Below are 23,865 nucleotides of genomic sequence, written 5' to 3'. Positions count from 1 at the left end.
AATTATGTTTTTGTTTTCAAAATTATGTTTTTGTTTTCCTTGAAAGACAACAGTCAGCTGAACCACAGACCTAAAAACATAATTGTTAAGAAGTTTTCATTATAGAGAAATTAAAAATGGTTCCTACTGTTGCTATGTCAGGTTTGTGACACTAATATTGGGGAAATGCCATTTCCAACTAGGACAATGGGCTGTTTATTTCACTAGTCCCCAAAGCTTTATAATCATGTTTTCTTATTTGTTGACTTATCAACTTTGGGGACTTTCAATAATTTTGATTTTAGTTTAGTTAACCGAACGTTTCAACCAATAATTTTAATCTGCAGAAGGGGTAATTTTGTGTATCATCATTGGGGATGTACATCAATTTATCAGCTATTATCTTATCCCTTTAGATTCTTGGTGGATTACCATTATGCTAATATAGGCAAGACCTTTGTCTGTCTGTTTGTCTGTCTGTTTGTCTGTCTGTTTGTCTGTCTGTTTGTCTGTCTGTTTGACTGTCTGTTTGTCTGCCTGTTTGTCTGTCTGTTTGTCTGTCTGTTTGTCTGTCTGTTTGTCTGTCTGTTTGTCTGTCTGTTTGTCTTTCTGTTTGTCTGTCTGTTTTTCTGTCTGTTTGTCTGTCTGTTAGTCTGTCTGTTTGTCTGTCTGTCTGTTTGTCTATCTGTTTGTCTGTCTGTTTGACTGTCTGTTTGTCTGTCTGTTTGTCTGTCTGTTAATCTGTCTGTTTGTCTGTCTGTTTGTTTGTCTGTTTGTCTGTCTGTTTGTCTGTTTGTTTGTTTGTTTGTATGTTTGTTTGTCTGTCTGTTTGTCTGTCTGTTTGTCTGTCTGTTTGTCTGTCTGTTTGTCTGTCTGTTTGTCTGTCTGTTTGTCTGTCTGTTTGTCTGTCTGTTTTTCTGTCTGTTTGTCTGTCTGTTTGTCTGTCTGTTTGTCTGTCTGTTTGTCTGTCTGTTTGTCTGTCTGTTTGTCTGTCTGTTTGTCTGTCTGTTTGTCTGTCTGTTTTTCTGTCTGTTTGTCTGTCTGTTTGTCTGTCTGTTTGTCTGTCTGTTTGTCTGTCTGTTTGTCTGTCTGTCTGTTTGTCTGTTTGTCTGTCTGATTGTTTGTCTGATTGTCTGTCTGTTTGTCTGTCTGTTTGTCTGTCTGTTTGTCTGTCTGTTTGTCTGTCTGTTTGTCTGTCTGTTTGTCTGTCTGTTTGTCTGTCTGTTTGTCTGTTTGTCTGTCTGTTTGTCTGTCTGTTTGTCTCTCTGTCTTAGATCCCTAATGGATTACCTTTATGCTAATATAGGCAAGACCTTCAATTATGCCACATCTCCAGCAATCCGCCACATGCGTGGTTATACTCTGAACTCTCTCTCCCCTGCCTGCAATAAATTGTTTGATGCCTATATTTGTGGCAAATGTTCAAATATACAGGATACTGTTTAAAGGACATGTGTACATTTTTAGGACCTGATTATACAGATATTTCGTTTATAACATTATACCTTGTGGTAATAGGAATGAGTATTCAAAGAAGTAAAAAATAAGTAAAATTAAAATAGGCGTTCTGCTATTGATTATAAAGTTACTACGCTTTCTAAATCGCACCTATTTGTTAAAAGAATAACCCTGCAAAGTTTAAAATCGATAGGACAATTCTATCTAGTTCAAATTATCGAAAGAGCTAACTGTCCTGGACGGACGGATCTACCCTAATTATAGAAAAGCATGTATTTATTTTTACAAACCATCTGATATTTTTTTCATAACTCTATGATTTGTAATTTATATAAATATCGTACTATATAATAACAAACTTATGTAAAAATCTTGATATATATAGTAACAGGATGTCTTTCTGTCTATGTTTGTGTAGCTTAAGATCTTACTAACCGCTGAACCGACTTGGTTCTCATTTATAGTGAAGCTTCTGATAGGTCCAGCAAACGTTTATACCCCTATTTTTGGAGGTTAACAGTCAGTTGAAGAAAAATCGTCCTAGAAAAAATAACCCCCCCCCAAAAAAAATTTTTTCCTTTTAAACTAAAATTGAAAATGTGAGGGGTAATTTCCCCCCTAACTTTCCCAACCTCATGTGCCCCTAGAGGCCTCTAGTTATAGTTGCCCTATTACAATGAAAACAAAATTACCACTAGATATAGCTGCAAATGTTAATAACAGTGAAAATAACAGTTTCATTTTTTTTCTTTTAGCTAACTTTTTAAAACTAATATCAATAGAAAAAATATTTTATTATCTTTGCCTTACTGATAAAGGCCAGGGATCTAAAGGGATAAGACAATGGCCGATAAATTGATGTATATCCCCAATGATGATACACAAAATTCCCTCTTCTGTAGATTACAATTAGTGGTTGAAACATTTGGACACTTAACTAAATAAACCAATCAATCAATAAATTCAATAAAAGTCCCCAAGGTTGTAAAGCCAACAAATAAAAATATCATTGTAAGAGTTTGGGGACTAGTGTAATAAACAGCCCAATGTCCCCTCCCTCCCTGGATAAAGACCTAATGACGCTTTTACATTAATAAACTTCAATTAATACGCATATCAAAGTAACAGTCTGTCTGTGTATTTGTAACTGTAAGATCTCGCTCACCGCTGAACCGATAGGGTGCTCCTTTACACAAAAACTATAGATATTTTGGTGAGGAGAACCTAAACCTTCCCAAGAGAAATTGCCCCTCTATCTATTAACCCTTTACAGTCGGGCCCCTTGCCGCACCTTAATCGGTCTGGGGGAGGGCGTTCAACGCCCCCCCCCCCTATTATCTCAGTTTCTATTAGAGCTAGAGGGCTAAAAATTTTTGTGCAAGTCCCCTGTTTGATAATAAATTTCCGACCTTTTATAAGTCTAAGACAATTTTCGCTTCCTTTACCCTTTCTTTTAACAACCTTTTTTTTTTAGGCCGCAGCTGCAGCTGTACTTGGCAGCTGCCAGCCGCCGCAGTCGGCGGTTAGCGGGAAAACGGCAGCGGATCTTTATAAAATTTTAATACGTTATGTCACATGTAAGAAAAGCTTAAGTTTAAAATTTGAAGTCTCTAAGTCAAAAATTGCGGCCACAGGAGCCTTTTAAAGATTTCTGGAGACCTGCAGGATCAGGACCTGCAGGATCATACTTGGAACCTGAAATTGACTTAAAGACCTGTATTTCATATAAGGATGTACTACTAGAGATTATTTTAGTATTTTGGTATAATATCTTTATAATATTTTTATCTTTCACACACAGAAAATAAGAGAAAAAACCAGAGGGGGAGGGAGTTCAACGCCCCCCCCTTCCCGAACGTTAAGGGTTAAACTAAAATTAAAAGTGAAAGGTCGACTTTTGCCGCCCCTAATAATAATAAACAAAATTACCCCTTCTGTAGATTTATTTATTTGTTGTAAAATTTGGATATTTCTAGTATGGAACAAACCAATAAAAATTCAAGAAAAGTACCCAAAGTTTTAATGTTAGTGTTATAAAACTTTGGGTACCAGTGTAATTAATTGTTATTGCCATCATTACTTGGATTTTACACCAAATTTTCATCTTCTTTATTTAAGTGAAACTTGCAGCAGGCTAAAAAACTCAAAATCCACATTCCACCATATTTACCCCATCCCCACACCCCTAATAGATGAACAACCTGACCAATAAATAAGTTCCAGGTTAGCAGCTTAATAACGACAATTTTTCCCTGTCATAATATCCATGTATATTCTACACCCATTGCTGTGTTACAAAATAAACATATTTAATCTTTTTTTAAAAACAAGGATGACAACATCCATAGACGTCCAAACTTTTTTTTGGGGGGGGGGGGGTAAAATGGCGCGCGAAGCGCGCCGAAATTTTTTTTTACCCCCCCCCCAAAATTTTTACCCCGGGAGTAAAAATTTTTTTATTAGGGGTTTCTTATTTTGGGGGGGGTATTTACCCCCCCTAAATGGTTGGGGGTGCCTACGGCACCCCCAGGGTAGGGGTAAATTTTAAATGGGGGGGGGGGGTAAAATGAAAAAAATTTTGGGGGTGCCTACGGCACCCCCAAAAACGTTTGGGGGGGGTAATCGCCCCATTACCCCCCCCCCCCTTGGACGTCTATGACAACATCCATAAAAGCGAAGCACTGAAACGGTAGGACAAACGGACATTAATACTTGTATAGTGTCTAAACTGAATAATTATAATATAAAAGTATAAGAGTCGAAGCAAAATTGTAAGTAAATTTGTTGAAAAACTGCTTGATACATGATAATGTTTATGGACATACTTACATTTTTAGGACTTGATTATAGAGTTGTTTCGCTTATAATATTGTTCTTTGTTGTCCCAGGAATCAATTTACCAAAAATCAGATCAAACGGATAAATAGATCACATAAAAATTTGTTGTTAAAAAAGTAGAAAAATCAACATGTTTAAGATGAAAGTACGGACATTCTGGTAATGATTATAGAGTTGCTACGCTTTTTTAAATCGTACCTAACTACTACAGGAATCATCATGCAAAGTTTGAAATCGATAGGACAATTCTAACATGCCTAAATTAACGAATAAAAGCTATCTATCTGGGACGGACGGACGAACCGACCCTAATTATAGAAAAGCTTCGCTTTCAAAAATGAATGAGAACCCCAATTTAAGTCTAAAAGTCCAAACTATCCAGAGAGGGAGGAGACAGTAGACTGTAAATTATGCTGGTACCCAATGTTTTATAGCCGTCTTATTTGTTGGTTGAAAAAAAACTTTGGATACTAAATTTTGACTGGTTGTTTCATCTATTAGTATCTAAAATTTCCAAGTAATAATTTTAAAAGAATAGGTAATTTAGTTTGTAATCATTGGGGATGTGTATCAAATTATTATTTATTAGCAGCTGCGCCTCTATCAAATGGGGAAAAAGATGTAGAAAAATAGCCTAAAACCAGACAAAGGCTTAAATTATCCTAGAGACTTCTAGGGGCGTATCCGCTTGTGAATCAAATAGTCATCCCTTAAGATCCCTGCTATTATCAGTCAATGGCTGATAAAATTTGCCCACTTCCATAAAAATTAAATATTATAATGATAAAATTTTGATTTTAAAATTTAAACAAGGATGACAACATCCATCAGTAGCGAAGCACAGTAAAATCAAAGAAGGGACAAATGGACAAAGTAAGTTATAGAGCAGATGTTCAGTTATCATAACAAAGAAAAAAATTGAATGTGCCAAAAATCATGAAACCTTTAAAAACAGGTTTGTGTTTTTTGAAGCATGATCGACAGACAGACGAACAAATCAATGTAGGTATTAGATGCGCATATGTTATAGGAACTTCACTGAAAGTTTCAGCTGTCTTTCTTCAATGGCAGCCGAGAAAATCACACTTCTCCCTCTGCGTTACAGACTAACTGACGGTTTGACTGACAGACAAAGTATATTAAAGAGCAGCCTTTTTACTAAAACATCCAAAAAATCAAAGCTCTGAAATGGAAGGATATAACTCAATAAGCAGAATATTAATGCATAAGTCTAAACAAAATTGTAAGTGAATTTGTTGCAAAACTGCTTAAATACATGATACTGTTTAAGGATATACTTACATTTTTAGGACTCAAGTATAAAGATGCTTCACTTATAACATTGTACCTTAATGTAAAAGGAATCAGTATTCCAAAAATCAGATAAATCGGATAATTCTAACATACAAAAATTTGCTGTCAAAATAGTAATAAAATAGCATGTTTTTAATGTTTGTACGGACTTTCTGGACTTTCTGGCTAACTGTTACAGGAATCATCATGCAAAGTTTGAAATCGATAGGACAACCACAACCTGTTTAAAATAACGAAAAGAGCTAACCGTTAAGGATGGACAGAAGGACGGACCTACCCTAATAATAAAAAAAAGGATGGGTATATCATTCCAAATAAATTGTAGGTAAAAATCAACATTTTGATTGTGAAAAGAAGTAAACCTAATTTGTTTATGTAGTAGTGGGTCTCAGCGAATGAACCCCTCCCCCCCCCCCTGCAATAAACCTGCCGGACTTATTAGGGTTAAGATGTTACTAAGTCATATCCTAAGAAAGGCTTATCTCTCTGTAACACATTAAGTTTATTGATATACATTAATATACAATTGTTTTAATTGCATCTTATATTATGTTTTTCTACAAATAGGGTCGGTACGTCCGTCCGTCCATTCGTCTGCAAAGATTATTGATTTAGGTATGTTAGAATTGGCATATTTATTTCAAACTTTGCATGATGATTCCTATAACAGCTAGGTAGATTTTAAAAAGTGCAGGAACTATATAAGTCAATAATTTTAAAAATGTATTGTATGAATAACATATTCATCTGATTTTTTGGATGATGATTCCTAAAACAAACTTACCCCTGCCCTCACTACTTTAGATGCCGGGGTGCAGCCGATTCTAACAATTAATGAAGCTCACCAAAATAGCCTGAAACCCGGGAAGATTTAAGACAATGGACAATAAATTTATGAATCCTCAATGTTAATAAAACTTTTGTAGATTAAAATCATTAAAAAAAGTTTGGAAATTAATAGAATGAAAACAGGTAATTAAAACCCCCCAAAAGTACCCAAAGTTTTTAAGCCAACAAGTAAGATGCAGTGGTTATAAAACTTTGGGTACCGGTGTAATTTGCAGTCCAATGTCCTTATCCTAAATCCTAAATACTAAATAAGATTGACTTAGCTTCCCCCTTATAAATGTTGTCATCCTTGTTTTCTAACTCACACACACACACACACACACACACACATACACACACATACACACACACATACACACACACACATACACACACACACACAAATTGCATGAAGCACGTGAGATAAACATACTTTTGAAAAAGCAAAGCTTTTCTATAATTAGGATTGGTCAGGATTTACGTTCATATGTTAATTAAGACATGTTATAATTGCCCTATCAATTTAAAACCTGCCAAGATGATTCCTATAAAAGCTAGATACAATAACAAATAAGTTATAAAACGCCATAGACATTATAGATAGTCCATTTGGAACTTTTTTGACCACAATTTTTTTCAATGTAACATAATCAATTTCACTAATTAATATGATTTTTGGAATAAAGATAAATTTACACAAAGTTGTAACATTGTTTGTTTATCATCATTGGGAATGTACATCACTTTATCCCTATTGTCTTATCCCTTAAGATCCTTTTCTTTCATATTTTAAGGTGGGATTTACTTTTTTTATTTAAGAACTTTCCCTTGGAGAATACCCCAAAATTATTTATAAACCTTCCATGGACCTATGTTAAGTATTACATTAAATGAGAACCATATCCGTCCAGTGGTCCAAGGCTATACATTACAGACAAAAAGAAAGACATCATGTTAATTTTATATAAGATAAAATTCAGTAGCGTCGCTAAAATTATTTGATTTCGTTCTTGTTTTTTTTGGTTTCAATGAAAGTACGCGAGATGTTGTCTAAAAGGGTAGGTTATGTACATTAGCCTGGTTTATAATTTTATTGTTGTTATTAAATCAACATAGACACGTGTTTGGGTGTAACGGATGTTTATCCTCTTTTATCCCCCCTCAAAAAAAATAGATTATCCCCATCAAACATTTAAACCCCCAAAAAAGAATAAGCTTGGACGTCCCTGTATATCAACCAGGGGAGTATAGAGGGGGTATCAACACCCCACCTTAAAAATTAAAATTTTGAAGGCCCTTTTTCATCCCTTTTTTTTATCGACATCCTCCTTAAAATTAAAATTTGGAATTCCTGCCTTACTCCTTCAAGAATCTTCTGAAGGGGTAACTTTATTCTTCATAATCGTGGGATTCATTTATCTACATATCTCCATTGTCCAATCCCTTAAATCAAATTAAAGGACCTGTAAAAAAATTAAGTTTAAGGAACTATTTTGGGTCAAGCTATTTGAGAATATTTGCAGGGGAGAGAGGGGACATTGGAATGTAAATTTCACTGGTACCCAAAGATTTTAAAAAATTTTCTATACGTTGCCTTAAAACTTTTATAATTTTTTATTGAATTTTGATTGTTAGGTTCCAAAATATTAGTGTCTAAACATTTTAACCAATAATTTGAAGCTACACATGCAGTAATTCTGCTAACTATCTTTGGGGATGTCTATCAATTTATCGTTGATTGTCTTTTCCTGTAGATCTCTGAGATTTTAGTAACAAACAGACAAACCATACTTTTCAGTTACTAACCCAATACAAAACAAGGATGACAACATCCATAAAAACATAGCTCAAAAAATGTTTAAATTGACGTACAAACTAGTTTCCAATCTTTCTAAATATTACCTTTCTTTTATAGGAATCATCTTGCAAAGTTAGGACGATTCTAACATGCAAACATGCATTAATAAGTAATCATAGCTATGTTATAGACGTACGGATCGACCCTAATTGTAGAAAAGCTTCGCGCTTTTTTTTGAGGTTGCTTTGCAGATTTTCACATGTCGATATTAATGACAAGAGTACAACTGATCAAAGTTGACTTATTAAAGTATTAATGGTTAGTTATCGCATCATATTAAAGACAGCTCTCCGCATATATTAAAATCAAACATTATGAGATTTAAACCAGTTGTGTTAGCTCCAGAGTGCAAAAGGTCCGGGCTGACAAAATAGGTCTTATTTTATGATGCTTATTTTCTCATTTAGAGGATATCAATTGGTTTTGAGGCCATGAAGGAAAAGTTATTTACTAGCAAAGCAAAAGCTGCTCTATTAATCTGTATTCACATGTTCCTTTGTGGTCAGGGAAAGGGGGGTGGTGCTGATATGTGGGGTGTTGTTATATTAGCCAGTTTGAAGAAACATTTTATCAAATTATGCAAGGATCTTTCACAATATCACTGTATTCTAAATTCATTTCTCTAACTAACTTTGTCTTTTGTTGAACTATGACTTTTTGTCTTAATTTATGGATGTTGTCATCCTTATTTAAAATTATTTTCAATGAATATTAGAAGTCTCTAAAAACTTTTAACTTTAATTTAACAGTTGCAATACATTCATGCAACTCCCCCATAGCTGTGTAAGTAAAAATGGATCAATTTGGAAACCTGTTTTTTTGTTAAACTTATATTAATTTTAACTAGTATGAATATCGTTGTTTTCTTACGATTTTTTGCAAATATGGTTATTATTTTATAGAATTGAGAAGGCTATATCTAACCGTGCGTTTTTGAAACTTAATAATAATGTAAATATCATTAACCAACGCTTGATTTTTAAAAAAAATTATTAAATATTATACTTTCTCATAATCATTCTAAACTGATTGATCTCAAGTAGACTAGAACTGGTTCTCATTCATACAAAAAAATTATGTATGCATTGTATTATATCCAGTTTTCTATGAATATAAAAATGTACAATCATAAGATTAAAACCATTTTTTTAGCCTGTGCCTTCTGCATCTTGAGGCTAAAAAATTGGTTTTAATCTTTTAACTGTACATTTCACATCTGCAGAAAGCTGTTTAAAATACAATGCAAAAATAACTATTTTCTATTTCTTTTCAATTGCAATTGTTTTTACACTTATTGAAAAATCAAATTAGGCAATTTTCTAAAAAATAGATACTGTTTTCATCATATACTTTTAAAGTAGCTTTGTGTTTGTGAAGATAACAATTATTGCAATTTCCTTTTTAAAGTGAAGCTTTTCTATAATTAGGGCTAGTCTTTCTGTACATATGTCTGTATGTAATGGTCAGCTTTTTTCGTGTAACAGTTAGCTCTTTTTTATTAATTAAGACATGATAAGTTGTCCTGTAAACTTTGCATCATTATTCTTATACTGTTCCCAAGCTAGGCTTTTATGGATATTGTTATCATTGTTTTATTATTTTCCCTGTTAAAAATATTGTTTTCTTTTTCAAAAAAGGTATTTTTTTGTTCTCTGTAAACCAATAATTCCTTTTAAAAATATCACCTTATAAAGTTATTAAAAACATGCTCAAAATTGCAAACATATAAGAATGTTCATTTGATTGAGTATGTCCAACAAATACAAATACTTGAATTAAAGCGTACAGTTTTTGTACATAGAAAAATAGTGTACAATTCAACTCTAATGCCTGATAATGGGATTATACTAATATTGTTGAATTTGCTACGATAAAAATCAGGGATTTACAGGGGTAAGACAATGGCAGACAAATTAGTGTACATACCCAATGATGGTACACAAAATTACCCCTCCAGTAGATTACATTTAGTAAGTGAAACGTTTGGACACTCAACTCAATAAACCAACCACTCAAAATTCAATAAAAGACCCCAAAGTAATGTAAAAATCAGTGAATAAGAAATGTAATTATAAAACTTTGGGGACTAGTGTAATAAACAGCACAATGTCCCCTCCCTCCTTTGATAAAATATAAGGTATTTATCAAATAGAGGATTTCTTACCCCACAATTTTATAATTTTGTTTGTTTTTGGGATAGTTTTCTTTTGTAGTATACAGCAATTTTACCTAATATAGGTATAGGCCCTGTAGAGTTAACTCCCCCCCCCCCCCCCCTTCAAAATCTAATAAATGTGCCCAAAATTTTATCCAAATGAAGAAGAATATAAATAGGAGAATGTAAATAATAGTCCAATATCCCCTCCCTCAATGACACCTTCGTTTTTGGGAGATATTTCAGTTGTATATTAAACTGATATCAAAAATTTTAAACACAAAAACTGGTAAGTTTCAATTGGTAGGTTTCAAACTGTTAGTGTCCTAATATTTTAACCAATAATTCTATTCTACAGAAGGGATTATTGTTTATCATTATTGGGAATGTACATCAATATTTCTTCACAAGATAAAAGACACTTTTAAATTTCCAACTCTACTTTACAAACCTTGGCCTTAACACTTTGTGAAACATAGGGTTGAAGGGAATATTGGACTTTAAATGAAATTGGTACCCAAAGTTTTATAATCAAGTTTGTCAGATACTTTGGGTACTTTTATTTTTAATTACAATTAGTTGGTTTTTAATACTTTCAATCTAAAGTAGGAGAAACTATATAAACAACGTAGGTGATGTACATCAATTTATCGTCCATTGTCTTATCCCTTAACATCCGTGGTGGAACATGTGAGGAAAACTTTCGCTGTATGAAACCATAGTGGCTTCAAATGTGAGGCCAAAACGAAAAAAGACGACACGTGCAGTAGCAATAAATTTCAGGGATCTTAAGGGATAAGACAATGGCCGATAAATTGATGTACATCCCCAAAGATAATAATAAAAAATCCCTTCTGTAGTTTGGATACTCAACTTAATGAACTTACCTATCAAAATTGAATAAAAGTTTCCAAAGTTGATGAACAAACAAATAAGAAAACATTATTATAAAACTTTGGGGACTTGTGTAATAAACAGCCCATTGTCCCCTCCCTCCCTGGTAATAAAATGGGTGTAATTAATTATTACCTTTCATTTTGACACTTTGCCCTCCACCCTACCCCCTTCCCCTTCCTTTCTGTATATTTTTAAAGATTCTGTTTCTGTATTTCTGGGCCCATTTTGATGTTGTTAGATTTATGTACAATCAACGGGGATAAGATAATGGACGATTAATTGATTTACATCCCCAATGAAAATAAACATAATTTTACCTTCTTCTGTGGATTGAAATGTGTTGTTGAAAAGTTTGGACAGTACAACTTATTTTAACCAACCAATCAAGTTTAACAAATGTACCCAAAGTTTTCAAGCCAACAAATGAGAGTGCGAGTTTATAAAACTTTGAGAACTAGTAGGGTAGGTGTTAGACAATGGACGATTATATGATGTTTATCCCCAAAAAGTTACTCCTTCTGTAGATTAAAATTATTTGGTTAAAATATTGTACATGTCTTTTCCTAAAAATCTACTTAAAACAGATGCGAAACACAAAGCGAAGGTAACAAGTTCGAATCTCGCCATACCTAAAGACTAGGGTTGGGCCGGATATCCGGCCACACCGGATATCCGGATACCGGATATTGAAACTATCCGGCCACACCGGATATCCGGCCCAACCCTACTAAAGACGTTAAAAAATGTACCATACTACTGCGCGATATTAACAGTAAAAGGATGAGGAAATGCCCTGGCTCAAAACAGCCGTAACTTATTACGATGCAAAGTCATTATTTTTGAGGAAGGCAGGGGTCATTGGACTGTATTTTACACTGGTACCCAAAGTTTTATAAACAGAAACTCTGATTATTTTGTATTTCCAACGAATAATGAAGCTGAAGGCTTCAAATTTCGGCTATTGGGATTACTTGTGGCAGTCTTTCAGCAGTTAGATCGGAGTATGTCTCCCTTTAAGGTCAATAAAATAAACTTTATTGAGCAAATTCTCGCCCTTCAAAGAGACATGCCCCCAAGAAAAATACCCAGAGGGCGGGGGGAGAATAAAATATTATCAAACCTTCTTATTTGTTAAGGGGCTATGAGCGAAGCCATCATAGTACATCTAAAATAGAATCAGGGTGGGAGGGGACATTAAACTGTATATTACACCAGTCCTCAAGGTTTCATAATAAAATTCTTTAATTTATTATCTTATTATTTTGCCTGAAAACGTTTGATACTTTTATTTTAATTTGATTGGTTGGTTCTAATCTATTTAACCTTGGAAATTTACATTAATTTATCGTTCGTTGTCTTATCCCTTTACAGAATATAAATGTATAAGAGCCGAAGCAAAATTGTAAGTAAATTTGTTGAGAAACTATGTAAATACTAAATACAGGATAATTTTTATGAACATATTAACATTTTTAGGATTTGATTATAGAGTTAATTCGCGTATGATGTTGTGTGTTGTTGTCTCAGGAATCAGTATACCATAAATCAAATCAATCGGACAATTAGATCACATAAAAATTTGTTGTTAAAAAAGAAAAAAATCAACATTTTTAAAATGGACGTACGGACATTCTAGTAATAACAGAAATTTGAAATCGATGGGACAATTCTAACATGCCTAAATTAATGAAAAGCTATCCGTTCCGGACGTAAGGAATGACGGACTGGCCGACCCTAATTATAGAAAAGCTTTGCTTTTAATAACCTAAGTATGATAATTTATCCAAAAAATATGAAATTTGTAAATACGAAGTTTCACAAAGATCCGACAATTTTATCACACTTTACAGATCCAGTTTTTTTTTAATCTATTAAATGCAGGACAAACTTACATTTTAAGGACTTCGATTATAATATTGTACCTTGTTGTTCTGGGAATCATTATTAATAATTATCAGATGAACAGAATGATTTTATTTTTACCATAAAAAAATTATTGTCCAAATTTTTTTAAAATATGCCCAAGAAGGATTTTCTTGTAATGGTTATAGAGTTGCTACGCTTCCGAAATTCTACCTAACTATTACAGGAATTGGCATAACAAGTTTGAAATCTATAAGACAATTCAAGCATACCTAAATGATGAACAGACAGATGGACTGGCCCCTTAGAAAAGCTTCGCTTTAAAAAATGGACTGACGGACTTTTTGGTAACTAATTAAAGTTCTACATCATACCTTGCTTTCAGAGAAACCACCATAAAACGTTTTAAACGCTTAGGAGGTAACTAAACTGCTTTCAATATTTTTTATTTAAATATTCGAGGACAACTGTCTATAATACGATGCGATAAATAACTAGAAATATGGGCAAACATTCAGGACTATAGTGAAGCTTCCCTATAAATAACATACATAACAAGGATGAAAACATCCATAAAAGCGAAGCTCTGAAACGGTAGGACAAACGGACGTTAACACTTGTAAACTTTCAGAACTGAATAATCAGAATACAAATGTATAAGAATCGAAGCAAAATTGTAAGTAAATTTGTTGAAAAACTGCTTAATACAGGATATTACATTTTTGAACTTGATTATAGAGTTGCTTCGCTTATAACATTATATTTTGTTGTCCCAGGAATCAATATACCAAAAATCAGATCAATCGGATGATTATATCACATAAAAAAGTTTGTTGTTAAAAAAGTAAAAAAAATGTTTTAAATGGACGTACGGACATTCTGGTAATGATTATAGAGTTGCTACGCTTTTTAAATCGTACCTAACTACTAAAGGAATCACCATGCAAAGTTTGAAAATTCTAACATGCCTAAATTAACGAAAAAAGCTATCCGTTACAGACGGACGTACGGACCTACCCTTATTTTAGAAAAACTTCGCTTTTAAAAATATCTAATTTATAAAATAGGTTTTATTAAACCTAAAATGGATGTACACATTTTTTTTTATCTAAAATGTCCATTTAAAGTTTTATTTAGGAGGGTAAAAATTCATGGATCTAAAGGGATAAGACAATGGCCGATAAATTGATGAACTCCCTGAATGATGATTAAATGATGAAAATTACCCCTTCTGTAGATTACACTGGAAGGTTGAAACATTTGGATCCTCAATAATTCAATAGTCGCCAATGTTGGTAAACCAACGAATAAGAATACGTTATTATAAAACTTTGGGGACCAGTGTAATAAACCAGAGAGAGAGGGGGGAAATGGGCTGCTAATTACACCAGTCCCCAAAGGTTTGCAATAACGTTTTTTTTATTTGTTGGCTTAACAACTTGGGGGACTTTAGTGAATTTTGATTGGTTGATTCATTAAGTTGAATTTAAACCACTAATTTTAATCTACAAAATGGTTAATTTGTGTATCATAATTGAGGTTGTACATCAATTTATCAGCTATTGTCTTATCCCTTTAGATCCCTGGCTAAAATGGCTTATTATAGGCCATCTCTCTCTCGAAAGATAAATAAAATATAATTACCCTATACTAAATATATAATTTTGTACACATATATATACACCACGCTCTATCTACATCGCACCATAGGCATAGTATGACATGTGACACACACACACACGCACACACGCACACACACAAACACACACACACACAACGTCCCCAAAAAAATCCGCGAACGAAAAGTGAGTCTTATATAAAGCCGGGGGTCATTGAGGAAATCAAATTAGTTTGATATAGTATACCAAAGAGGAAAGATATAATTGGAGAAATTATAATTTCTTAAAAGACATACATACAGAATGAAACCCTTGGTATGTATCATTTTTATTGATGGCGAAGCTACTCTATTTTTTACTTTGTCTGTCCGTCAGTCTGTAACGCCATGGTGGAGGAAAATATGATTATATCGGCTGCTATCGAAGATGGGCTGATGAAATTTTCAGTAAAGTTTTCTATGAGATTTTTGCGCCTAGCTTATACTTTGTTTTGTACGGCTTTCAAAGACATAAATGTTTTATGTTTTTCTTATTGTTATGACAACTGAACTTCTGCTTTATAACTCACTTTGTCCGTTTGTCTCAGTCCATGTTATTTTTGTTATACGTTACAAATGGTTTTTGCCATCCTTAATTTTACAGAACAGTATTTTTATAAGAAGCGCAGCAATAAAAAACTTAGAAGATTTCAGGCAGGGTGTCTTAAGGGATAAGACAATTGACGATAAATTGATGTACCAAATAGTAACCACTTCTGTTTGTTAAACTTATTAGTTCAAAAGTTTGTACACCAACTAATCAAAATTGAATAGAAGTGCCTAAAGTTTTTTAACCAATGTAAAAAGCGAGTTTTAAAGTCTTTAAAATTTGTTGAAAAAAGATTTTAAGAGTTGGGAAATCTTACTATTATAAATGTTTATAGTATAAAATTTTTCTATTTCGGTTTTGTTAAAAAGCACAAATCAAGCACTTAAAAACATAAATTGTTTTTAAGTTTTGGTTGAAAAGTTATTAGTTATTTGTCGCATTGATTCATAGACAGCTTTTCATGGATATTAAAATAAAAATGATAAGATCAATTTTTGTTAACCCCGTGGGACCAAAAACTGTTATTTACTTTATTCTAATATTCGTTCAAAATTGTGTGTATTCGTAATCTGGAATTTTTTTTTAAAAATAAGGCATGATGCAAAAAATTCCTATATGGTGAAAAATAATTATATTTAATTTTTCTATTTTAAAAAACATTTAATAGTCATTTTGTGACTGTTTGAAAAAAAAGTATTATAGTTTTTTTTCTACCAGCTTTTAGGTGTGTATATCTAAATGAAATTTAGCTTTTTTTACTTTAAATTTTTGGATTTCCTATTTTCTTTGTGATTAACTTTGGACTGTTTATTCCACTAGTCCACAAAATTCTATAACAACGTTTTCTTATTCGTTGGCTTAACCCCTTTGGGGACTTTATTGAATTATGATTGTTTGGTTTATTAGGTTCAATGTTCAAATGTTTTAACTAATAATTGTAATTTACAGAATGGGTATTTTTGTGTATCATAATTTCATAATTAATCCAAACTTTTCCAGGTGTTGACTAGCCTGCTGGTGGGCTGCAGCCTCTCCAGCCCGCAGTTTCCCCGCACAGCCCACTACGCACAAAATTTCCACGGCTTCTCCGACACCAACTCCGTCTACTCGGACAGATTCACGGCCGAGTACCGTTCCCCCGACTACATCGATCCCGAGCCCTACGTGCAGAAGGCGCTCAACACAAAGCTCAACCTCGACCCGCGCATCGTTGCACAGCGCAACTCCAAATCCCCATCGGCTGCCGCCGCTCTCGAGTACATGCACCAGATTGCCAGTAATGATATCTGCGCCCATTCCACCGAGGCATTCCTGGAGATGATCCTCAACGGGGCTACGCCCGAGGAGGCCAACGCTGAGGCTACACGCGTCTTCATTCAGGAACATAACCGGGGCCAGAAGGCTGATTCGGGCAGCGCTTGCGAGGCCTCCATCCAAGCCTGGCAGAACGCTGAAAAGAAGGGTCAAGACCCTATCCTTGCTTCGGCCATCGCATTCATGAAGAACCATCCCAATGTTAAGAATGGAAATCCCTGTGCTGTGTCAGGCGTTGATTATGTTAAGGCTGTTGTTGATGGAAAATCCCACGCCGAGGCCAACAGAATCGCGGCCAACTCCTTCGCTAGCACCCTAATCAAGGCAGCCCAACGCGGCGATGACGTGAGGGACCCGGCGTGCGCTGCCGCCACTAAGGCATTTTTCCATGCACTGCCCGAGAAACCATCCCCGCCCAATGCAGCCGCCATGATGGCATTTATTGACAAGACATTCTCCACACAGAAGTTCAGCTATGATCCCATCTGTTGGAAGTCAACAGAGGCCTTCTTCACCTCGTATGATGCTGGAAATGATGAGCTCACAAACAATCTTGCAGCGGCCGAAGCTTTCCTTGTTGAGTTTGCTAAAGGTATAGTAAATATTTTGGGAACTTTCACCCAAAGTTTTATAATAACTTTTTCTTATTCGTTGACATAACAACTTTGGGGACTTTAGTGAATTTTGATTGGTTGATTCATTAAGTTTAGTTTCCATACGTTTCAACCACTAATTTCAAGATACAAAAGGAAAATTTTGTGCTTCATCATTGGGGATGTACATCAAATTAATTTTCATTGTCTTTTCCCTTTAGATTCCTGTCTTGTTGCAATTTTGTTATTTTTTTACTCTAGGTCAGGGTTAGGGCAAACTGCTGGGATTTGGCAAGAGAAAAAAGTATCCACCTCCCTCTATTATTTTTTCTCAAATGGGGAGGGTTTGACAGTGCTTAACAGGCACTTTGTGTGAAATTGAAATATTTTTAATTGTAAGATAATAATAAAATAAAAATAAAAAAACAGTTTTGGAAGCCCTGAGAGGCTGAAGGACCTGCTAAGAAAACTTTTAACCCTAATGTTCGTTTAAAATTGTCTAATACTATGTTTATACATGTTTTTTTCCGTATATCAATCGGTTTTATATATATTTTAAATTTTCCATAAGCTAATCTGTTTTTTTTGTGCAGTTCATGAATAATATTGGTGGACTGGGATTATTACAAGGTTCCTGGACCCAGCAGAACAAATATTCCTCCAAGTTTCCTGTTAGTTAATCTGTTGTTTATATTGTAGGATCTACCGTGCCTGTTGACTCGCCATGTGCCGCCGCTACGAGAGCCTACTACGCCAACATCGACACCCCGCCAAGCCCGCCCAACAAGGCCGCCATGGAGGCTTTCATGGACAAGATGATCAAGGACGGTGCCAGGTATTTATATATATATCTATCTATAACATTTTCATGGCTTAGCAACTTTGGGGACTCTAACTAAGTTGAGTGTTTAAACGATTCAACCATAACATTTTATCTACAGAAGGGAATTTTGGGTATCATCATGTTGGATATACATTAATTTATCAACAATTGTCTTATTCCCTTTAGATCCATGGGTATCTTCAGCCAATATATAATAAATCTAACCATATTTATTTATCTATCAAAATATCTATCTAATCATCTACAATTCATCTATACATCTTATCTATTTAACCATCAATGTATCTATCTATCTATATATTCATCTATCTATTTATATATCCATCCATCAATATCTATCTATTTATCCATCTATATATCCATCTATCAAAATAACTAACTATCTATCTATCTATACTACCTTAATATGTTTATCTAACAACTTTCTACCTATTATTAGACAGCCTGACCCAGTGTGTGCCAGATCTGCCAAGGGATTCTTCGACGCGTACAGGGCCGGAAAATCTGAATTTGAGGCCAATTTAGCCGCCGCCGAAGCGTTCTTTGATGAGTTTGCCAAGGGGGGCGCCGGTATCCCCGCCGATTCGCCATGCGCCGCCTCCACAATTGCCTACTACAAGGCGGTGGCCAAGCCGCCCAGCCCCGCCAACAAAGCCGCTATGGAAGCCTTCATGACCAAGATGATTTCAGGTAAATTTCAATGAAAGTGCCCAAGGTTTGATAAAAAAATTATTAAAACTTTGGGTACTTTTAATGTTAGATCCCAACTTTTCTTTTCAACCAATAATTTTAGTTTACAGGAAAGGGAAATTTTGTGTATCATCATTGGATCATTTTATCGGCCATTGTCTTATCCCTTTAGATCCCTGAATTCTTATACTTTTTTTTAATTAATGGAAATTGTAACAATACATTAATATACAACCTTTAATGATGATTCACAAAAATTCCCCTTCTAATCAGTAGATACCAGTTAGTGGTTTAAACGTTTGGACAAACAACTTAATGAACCACCAAATCAAAATTCAATAAAAGTCCCCAAAGTTGTTCAACCAACAAATAAGGCTTTTTAAAGAGTAGAAACTCAGTTTTCTTAATTCAAAATCTTTGCAATTTTAATAATTTAATCTTTATAGGTTGGGCGATTTTTAAATAAATTTTGATGTTTAGAAATCTAAATGGCGCGATTAAAGATTTATTTTAAATGTTATCAATCCAGTATCTAACAAATAACACGGAATATGGTGGGGGTTAAGGTTAACGTTTCCCTACTATTGTTTATTTTTATAAACATAATTTATTTCTTATTTTTTTTATGAGAAATAAGTTTATTTAAACCTTGATAAGTTGGGTGATTTATCTGAAAAAAAATTAATTACAAATTTGAACAGATATAGATTTATTTATAATTTTTTTTCAATATCTAATTAATAAATCTATATTAGCTCTGTAATGATAAAAAAAAACATAAAAATTGTTAAATAAGTTACACTAGCAGTTATAATCTATTTGAATTTTCAAATTACCACTTACACCCCTTCTAAGATCATAATTGGATGGACATTTCTCGCGGATGTACGCGGAACATGCGCAGTGTTGAAAGGGTGACGCACATTTCAGATCTCAGTTTTCGCATTTTCATTTACTTATATTCTCTATAAGACAAAAAGCGATTCGTGCAAGATTATTTAATTTGATATACTATAATGATAAATTTTTCTGAAATCGCGAAAACTGAGATCAGAAATGGCTAATAAATTGATATATGTACGTACAACCCAAATGCTGGTTTACAAATTTACCCCTTCTAAGTGTTTTGGACGCTTATTGTAATAAACCAACCAATTCAAAATGCAATAAAAGTATCTAAAGTTGTTGAACAAACTAATAAGAAAATATTTTTATGATATTTTGGGTACTAGTGACTTAATGAACAAACCAATCTAATTCACGAAAAGTCACCAAAGTTGTCAATAAGTAAGATATATAGTTATAAAACTTTGGGTAATTTTCTGTTCAATGTCCCCTCTCTCCCTAAGTTTGGACGCTTAAGTTAAAAAACCACCCAATCAAAATGCAATAAAAGTCTCTAAAGTTGGTGATCCAACGAATAGGAAAACATTATTATAATACTTTGGGTACCAGTGTAATTTACAGTTCAGTGTCTTCTCCCGTCCTGGGTTTGACGCTTAATTTAATAAACCAACCAATTTAAAATGCAATAAAAGTCTCTAAAGTTGTTGAGCCAATAAATAAGAAAACATTTTTATACTATTTTGAGTACCAGTGTAATTTACAGTTCAATGTCCCCTCCCTCCCTGACATAAAGACACAAACAAAACATGATTAAAGTCAATTTAAATCGCCATAATTTTATCATAAAAGTCACTTTTCAACTTTCAGGATAAGAAAATAAAAAAAAATATTGAATAAACAAGGATGACAACATCCATAAGAAGGCGAGAAGCACAAATATGAAATGACAGATTCACAAACGGACATTGAAAAATAATGTTCACTTGTCTTATAATATTTTTCTTGCATGACCAACACTAGACTTCAGAGTTTTATAATAACGTTTTCTTATTTGTTGGCTTACCACCTTAGGCAACTCTAATTAAATCTTAATTGGTTATTTCATTAAGTTAAGTGTCCAATCGTTTCAGCCACTAATTGTAATCTACATAAGGGATAATTTGGTGAATCATAATTGGAGATGTGCATCATTTATTCAGCCATTGTCTCATCCCTTTAGATCCCTGGTTTATTACTATCTTGGGAGGTGCCAAATTTTTATTGATAAAAAAAATATTTTCAAAAATTCAGGAAATATTGATAAAAACTTTTTTTTTATCATGGAATAGAAATTTAAAGAAATTTCTAAATCCTAAAAGTATATTTTCATAAATTTTGTTGCAAAAGTTCTAACTATTTTTTTGTTTAAGGTGGTGAACGTCAACCTGACCCTGTTTGTGCTGCCTCAACTCGCGGCTACTGGAACGCCTGGAAGGGCGGAGCCACTGAACTGCAGGCCAACCTCGCCGCCGCCGAAACATTCTTTGATGAGTTCCTCAAGGGCAAGGACAGCATTCCCGCCGATTCTCCGTGCGCTGCCGCCACTCGTGCCTACTACGCCGCTATTCCCAACCCACCCAGCCCACCAAACAAGGCGGCCATGGAGGCATTTATGGACAAAATGATTGCCGGCGGCAAGCGGGAGCCTGATCCAGTCTGCGCTGCTTCCCTGCGCGGCTACTGGGACGCCTACAAGAACGGAGCTGATGAACTGACCGCCAATCTTGCTGCTGCCGAAGCCTTTTTCAAGGCCTTTGCTCAGGGATCCAATATTCCAGTTGATTCCCCCTGCGCCGCTTCAACTAGAGCCTATTATGCCGCCCTCCCCAACCCCCCGTCTGGACCCAACAAGGCGGCTATGGAAGCATTCATGGATAAAATGATTGCTGATGGTAAAAGAACACCTGACCCCGTATGTGCTGCCTCTACCCGTGGTTACTGGGACGCCTACTACAAGGGTGCCACTGAATTGGCGGCCAACAGAGCTGCCGGCGAAGCCTTCCTTGAGGAATATGTGAAAGGATCCACCATCCCTGCTGATTCTCCTTGTGCTGCTGCTACACGAGCCTACTGGGAAGCTATCCCCAAGCCACCCAGCCCCGCCAACCGTGCTGCTATGGAGGCATTTATGAACAAGCTGATCTCAAGTGATGGTGGTAAGAGAAGCCAAGATCCAGTGTGTGCCGAATCCCTGCGTGGCTATTGGGCAGCCTGGAAGGATGGCAAGGGAGAATTGGAATCCAACAGGGCTGCTGGAGAAGCTTTCCTGGAAGAGTTTGCCAAGGGATCATCCCTGCCGGCTGATTCTCCATGTGCTGCCGCAACAGTTGCCTACTACACCAATCTGGCCAATCCTCCTTCCGGCCCCAATAAGGCTGCCATGGTTGCTTTCATGGACAAGATGATCAGTGGCAACGGATCTCGTACTGCTGACCCCGTGTGTGCCGCATCCCTGAAGGGCTACTGGGAGGCATGGAAAGCCGGGGCTGGTGAGCTAGAATCCAACAGAATGGGTGCTGAATACTTTATGGAGGAGTTTGCCAAGGGCTCCAAGGTGCCAGTTAATTCTCCCTGTGCCGCTGCTACCAAGGCATACTACCAGGCCCTTGAAACACCCCCCAGCCCACCCAACAAGGCCGCTATGGAAGCCTTTATGGCCAAGATGATAGGTGATGGATCCAGACAGCCGGATCCTGTGTGTGCAGCCTCAATGAAAGCCTACTGGGTTGCCTACAAAGCTGGTGCCTCTGAAACCGCTGCTAACCTAGCTGCTGCTGAAGGCTTTTTTGATGCCTACAACCAGGGCATGGACATTCCTGCCGACTCACCATGCGTTGCTGCCACCAAAGCCTACTATGAAACACTTGATCGTAAACCCAGTGGACCTAATGCCGAGGCTATGATTGCCTTTATTGACCACATCATTGCAAAGAACGGAAACAAGAGGGAGTATGATCCTGCTTGTGCCGAAGCCACCAGAGCCTTCTTTACTGCCCACAAGAACGGCGAAGGAGAGCTGAAGGCCAACATGATGGCGGCCCAAGCATTCTTCCAAGAATTTAAGAAGGGAATCACTATCCCTGCCGACTCTGCCTGCCTGGCCGCCACCCTTGTGTACACCGACAAGATCAAGCACTACCCCAGCTACCCCAACGCCATGGGCATGATCACCTACATGCAGGAGGCAGTTGCTCAGGGCAACAGACAGATTGATCCAGTGTGCGCCGCCTCGATGGACGCCTATTTTGAGGCATACATGGGCGGCAAGTCGGAGGCTAAGTCCAACCAGGCGGCTGGTATTGCCTTCCTAGACGCTGTGGCCAACAACCCTGATTACTCACCAGACAGTGCTTGTGGCAAGTCAGCCTCAGCCTATATGGCAAATTTTGAACTTAAATAAAAAGTATTTGGACGGGAACTGGTGAATTTCACTTGTTCAGTTCCCAGGCTAAATTTAATATTGTAGTATACAGTAAATTGTTTATAATGTCAATTTTGGTACAATAATTGTAATGTAATTTAATTTTTTATGTACAAATTTTCAGTAAGATGTGTTAAAAAATCAGATCCTAATCTGAATTAGTAAATAAATATGTCATAAACATGAAAGAGAAATAAATATTATGACAAGAAATTGCTTTTCATTAATTTATAATATGACAACATAAATTAAAGTGAAGCTTTGGAATGGTAGGACAAACCAAATTAACTCTTATATAATGTCAACTGAAAAACCAGAATGTAAATTTGTAAAAGTCTAAAGAAACTTGTAAGTAAATTTGTTGCCATAAATACAGGATACTGTTAAAAGACATACATACATTTTTAGGATTCGTTTATAGAGATACTTTACCAGTAACTTTGTACTAGGAGGTAAACATGTATAGCGAAGCTAAATAGATTAGAAGGTTAAATATACGAACATTAACAAATATATAGCATCAATTTAATCTAATTTAACACAATGTTAAAGTTTCAATTCTGTAAATATATAACCTAAAATTATCTAAATTTAATTGTTAAATTTTTACTATTTTAAACTTTTTAAAAGCGAAGCTTTACTATAATTAGGGTCGGTCCGTCCGTACGTCTGGAACGGATAGATTTTTTCGTTAATTTAGGTATGTTAGAATTTTCCTATC

General features: G+C 35.2%; 2 protein-coding genes across 3 annotated transcripts in view; one reads left to right on the top strand and one right to left on the bottom strand.

Moving 5' to 3' along the window:
* LOC145306160 (uncharacterized) overlaps positions 1-2,242 on the bottom strand; it is a 287,293-nt gene extending 285,051 nt beyond the window's left edge. For both annotated transcript variants that reach the window (XM_080148139.1, XM_080148138.1), the window contains exons 1-3: positions 2,130-2,242; positions 1,270-1,361; positions 41-70 (exon numbers count right to left, since the gene is read on the bottom strand). In XM_080148139.1, the coding sequence (XP_080004265.1) occupies positions 41-70; positions 1,270-1,361; positions 2,130-2,178 (171 nt within the window). In that variant the 5' untranslated portion in view covers positions 2,179-2,242. The remainder of the gene's footprint in view (positions 1-40; positions 71-1,269; positions 1,362-2,129) is intronic.
* Positions 2,243-15,024: 12,782 nt separating this feature from the next.
* LOC145306238 (uncharacterized) lies at positions 15,025-23,357 on the top strand. The gene is made up of 5 exons (XM_080148301.1): positions 15,025-15,124; positions 16,397-17,303; positions 18,004-18,139; positions 18,588-18,838; positions 21,094-23,357. The coding sequence occupies exons 1-5, from the start codon at positions 15,113-15,115 to the stop codon at positions 23,121-23,123; spliced, it is 3,336 nt and encodes a 1,111-aa protein (XP_080004427.1). The 5' UTR covers positions 15,025-15,112; the 3' UTR covers positions 23,124-23,357.
* Positions 23,358-23,865: the final 508 nt, after the last annotated feature.

This window comes from Acartia tonsa, chromosome 14 (assembly GCF_053477335.1).
Source record: "Acartia tonsa isolate MP-2025a chromosome 14, ASM5347733v1, whole genome shotgun sequence".
Taxonomy (NCBI): domain Eukaryota; kingdom Metazoa; phylum Arthropoda; class Copepoda; order Calanoida; family Acartiidae; genus Acartia; species Acartia tonsa.
The sequence above is the reverse complement of the archived record's forward strand: the minus strand, read 5'-3'. Positions and strand labels throughout refer to the sequence as shown.

Coding starts and splice junctions, on each gene's coding strand:
- LOC145306238 (XM_080148301.1), top strand. Junction 17,304..18,003: donor CCTTGTTGAGTTTGCTAAAG/GTATAGTAAATA, acceptor TTTATATTGTAG/GATCTACCGTGCCTGTTGAC. Junction 18,839..21,093: donor CATGACCAAGATGATTTCAG/GTAAATTTCAAT, acceptor TTTTTGTTTAAG/GTGGTGAACGTCAACCTGAC.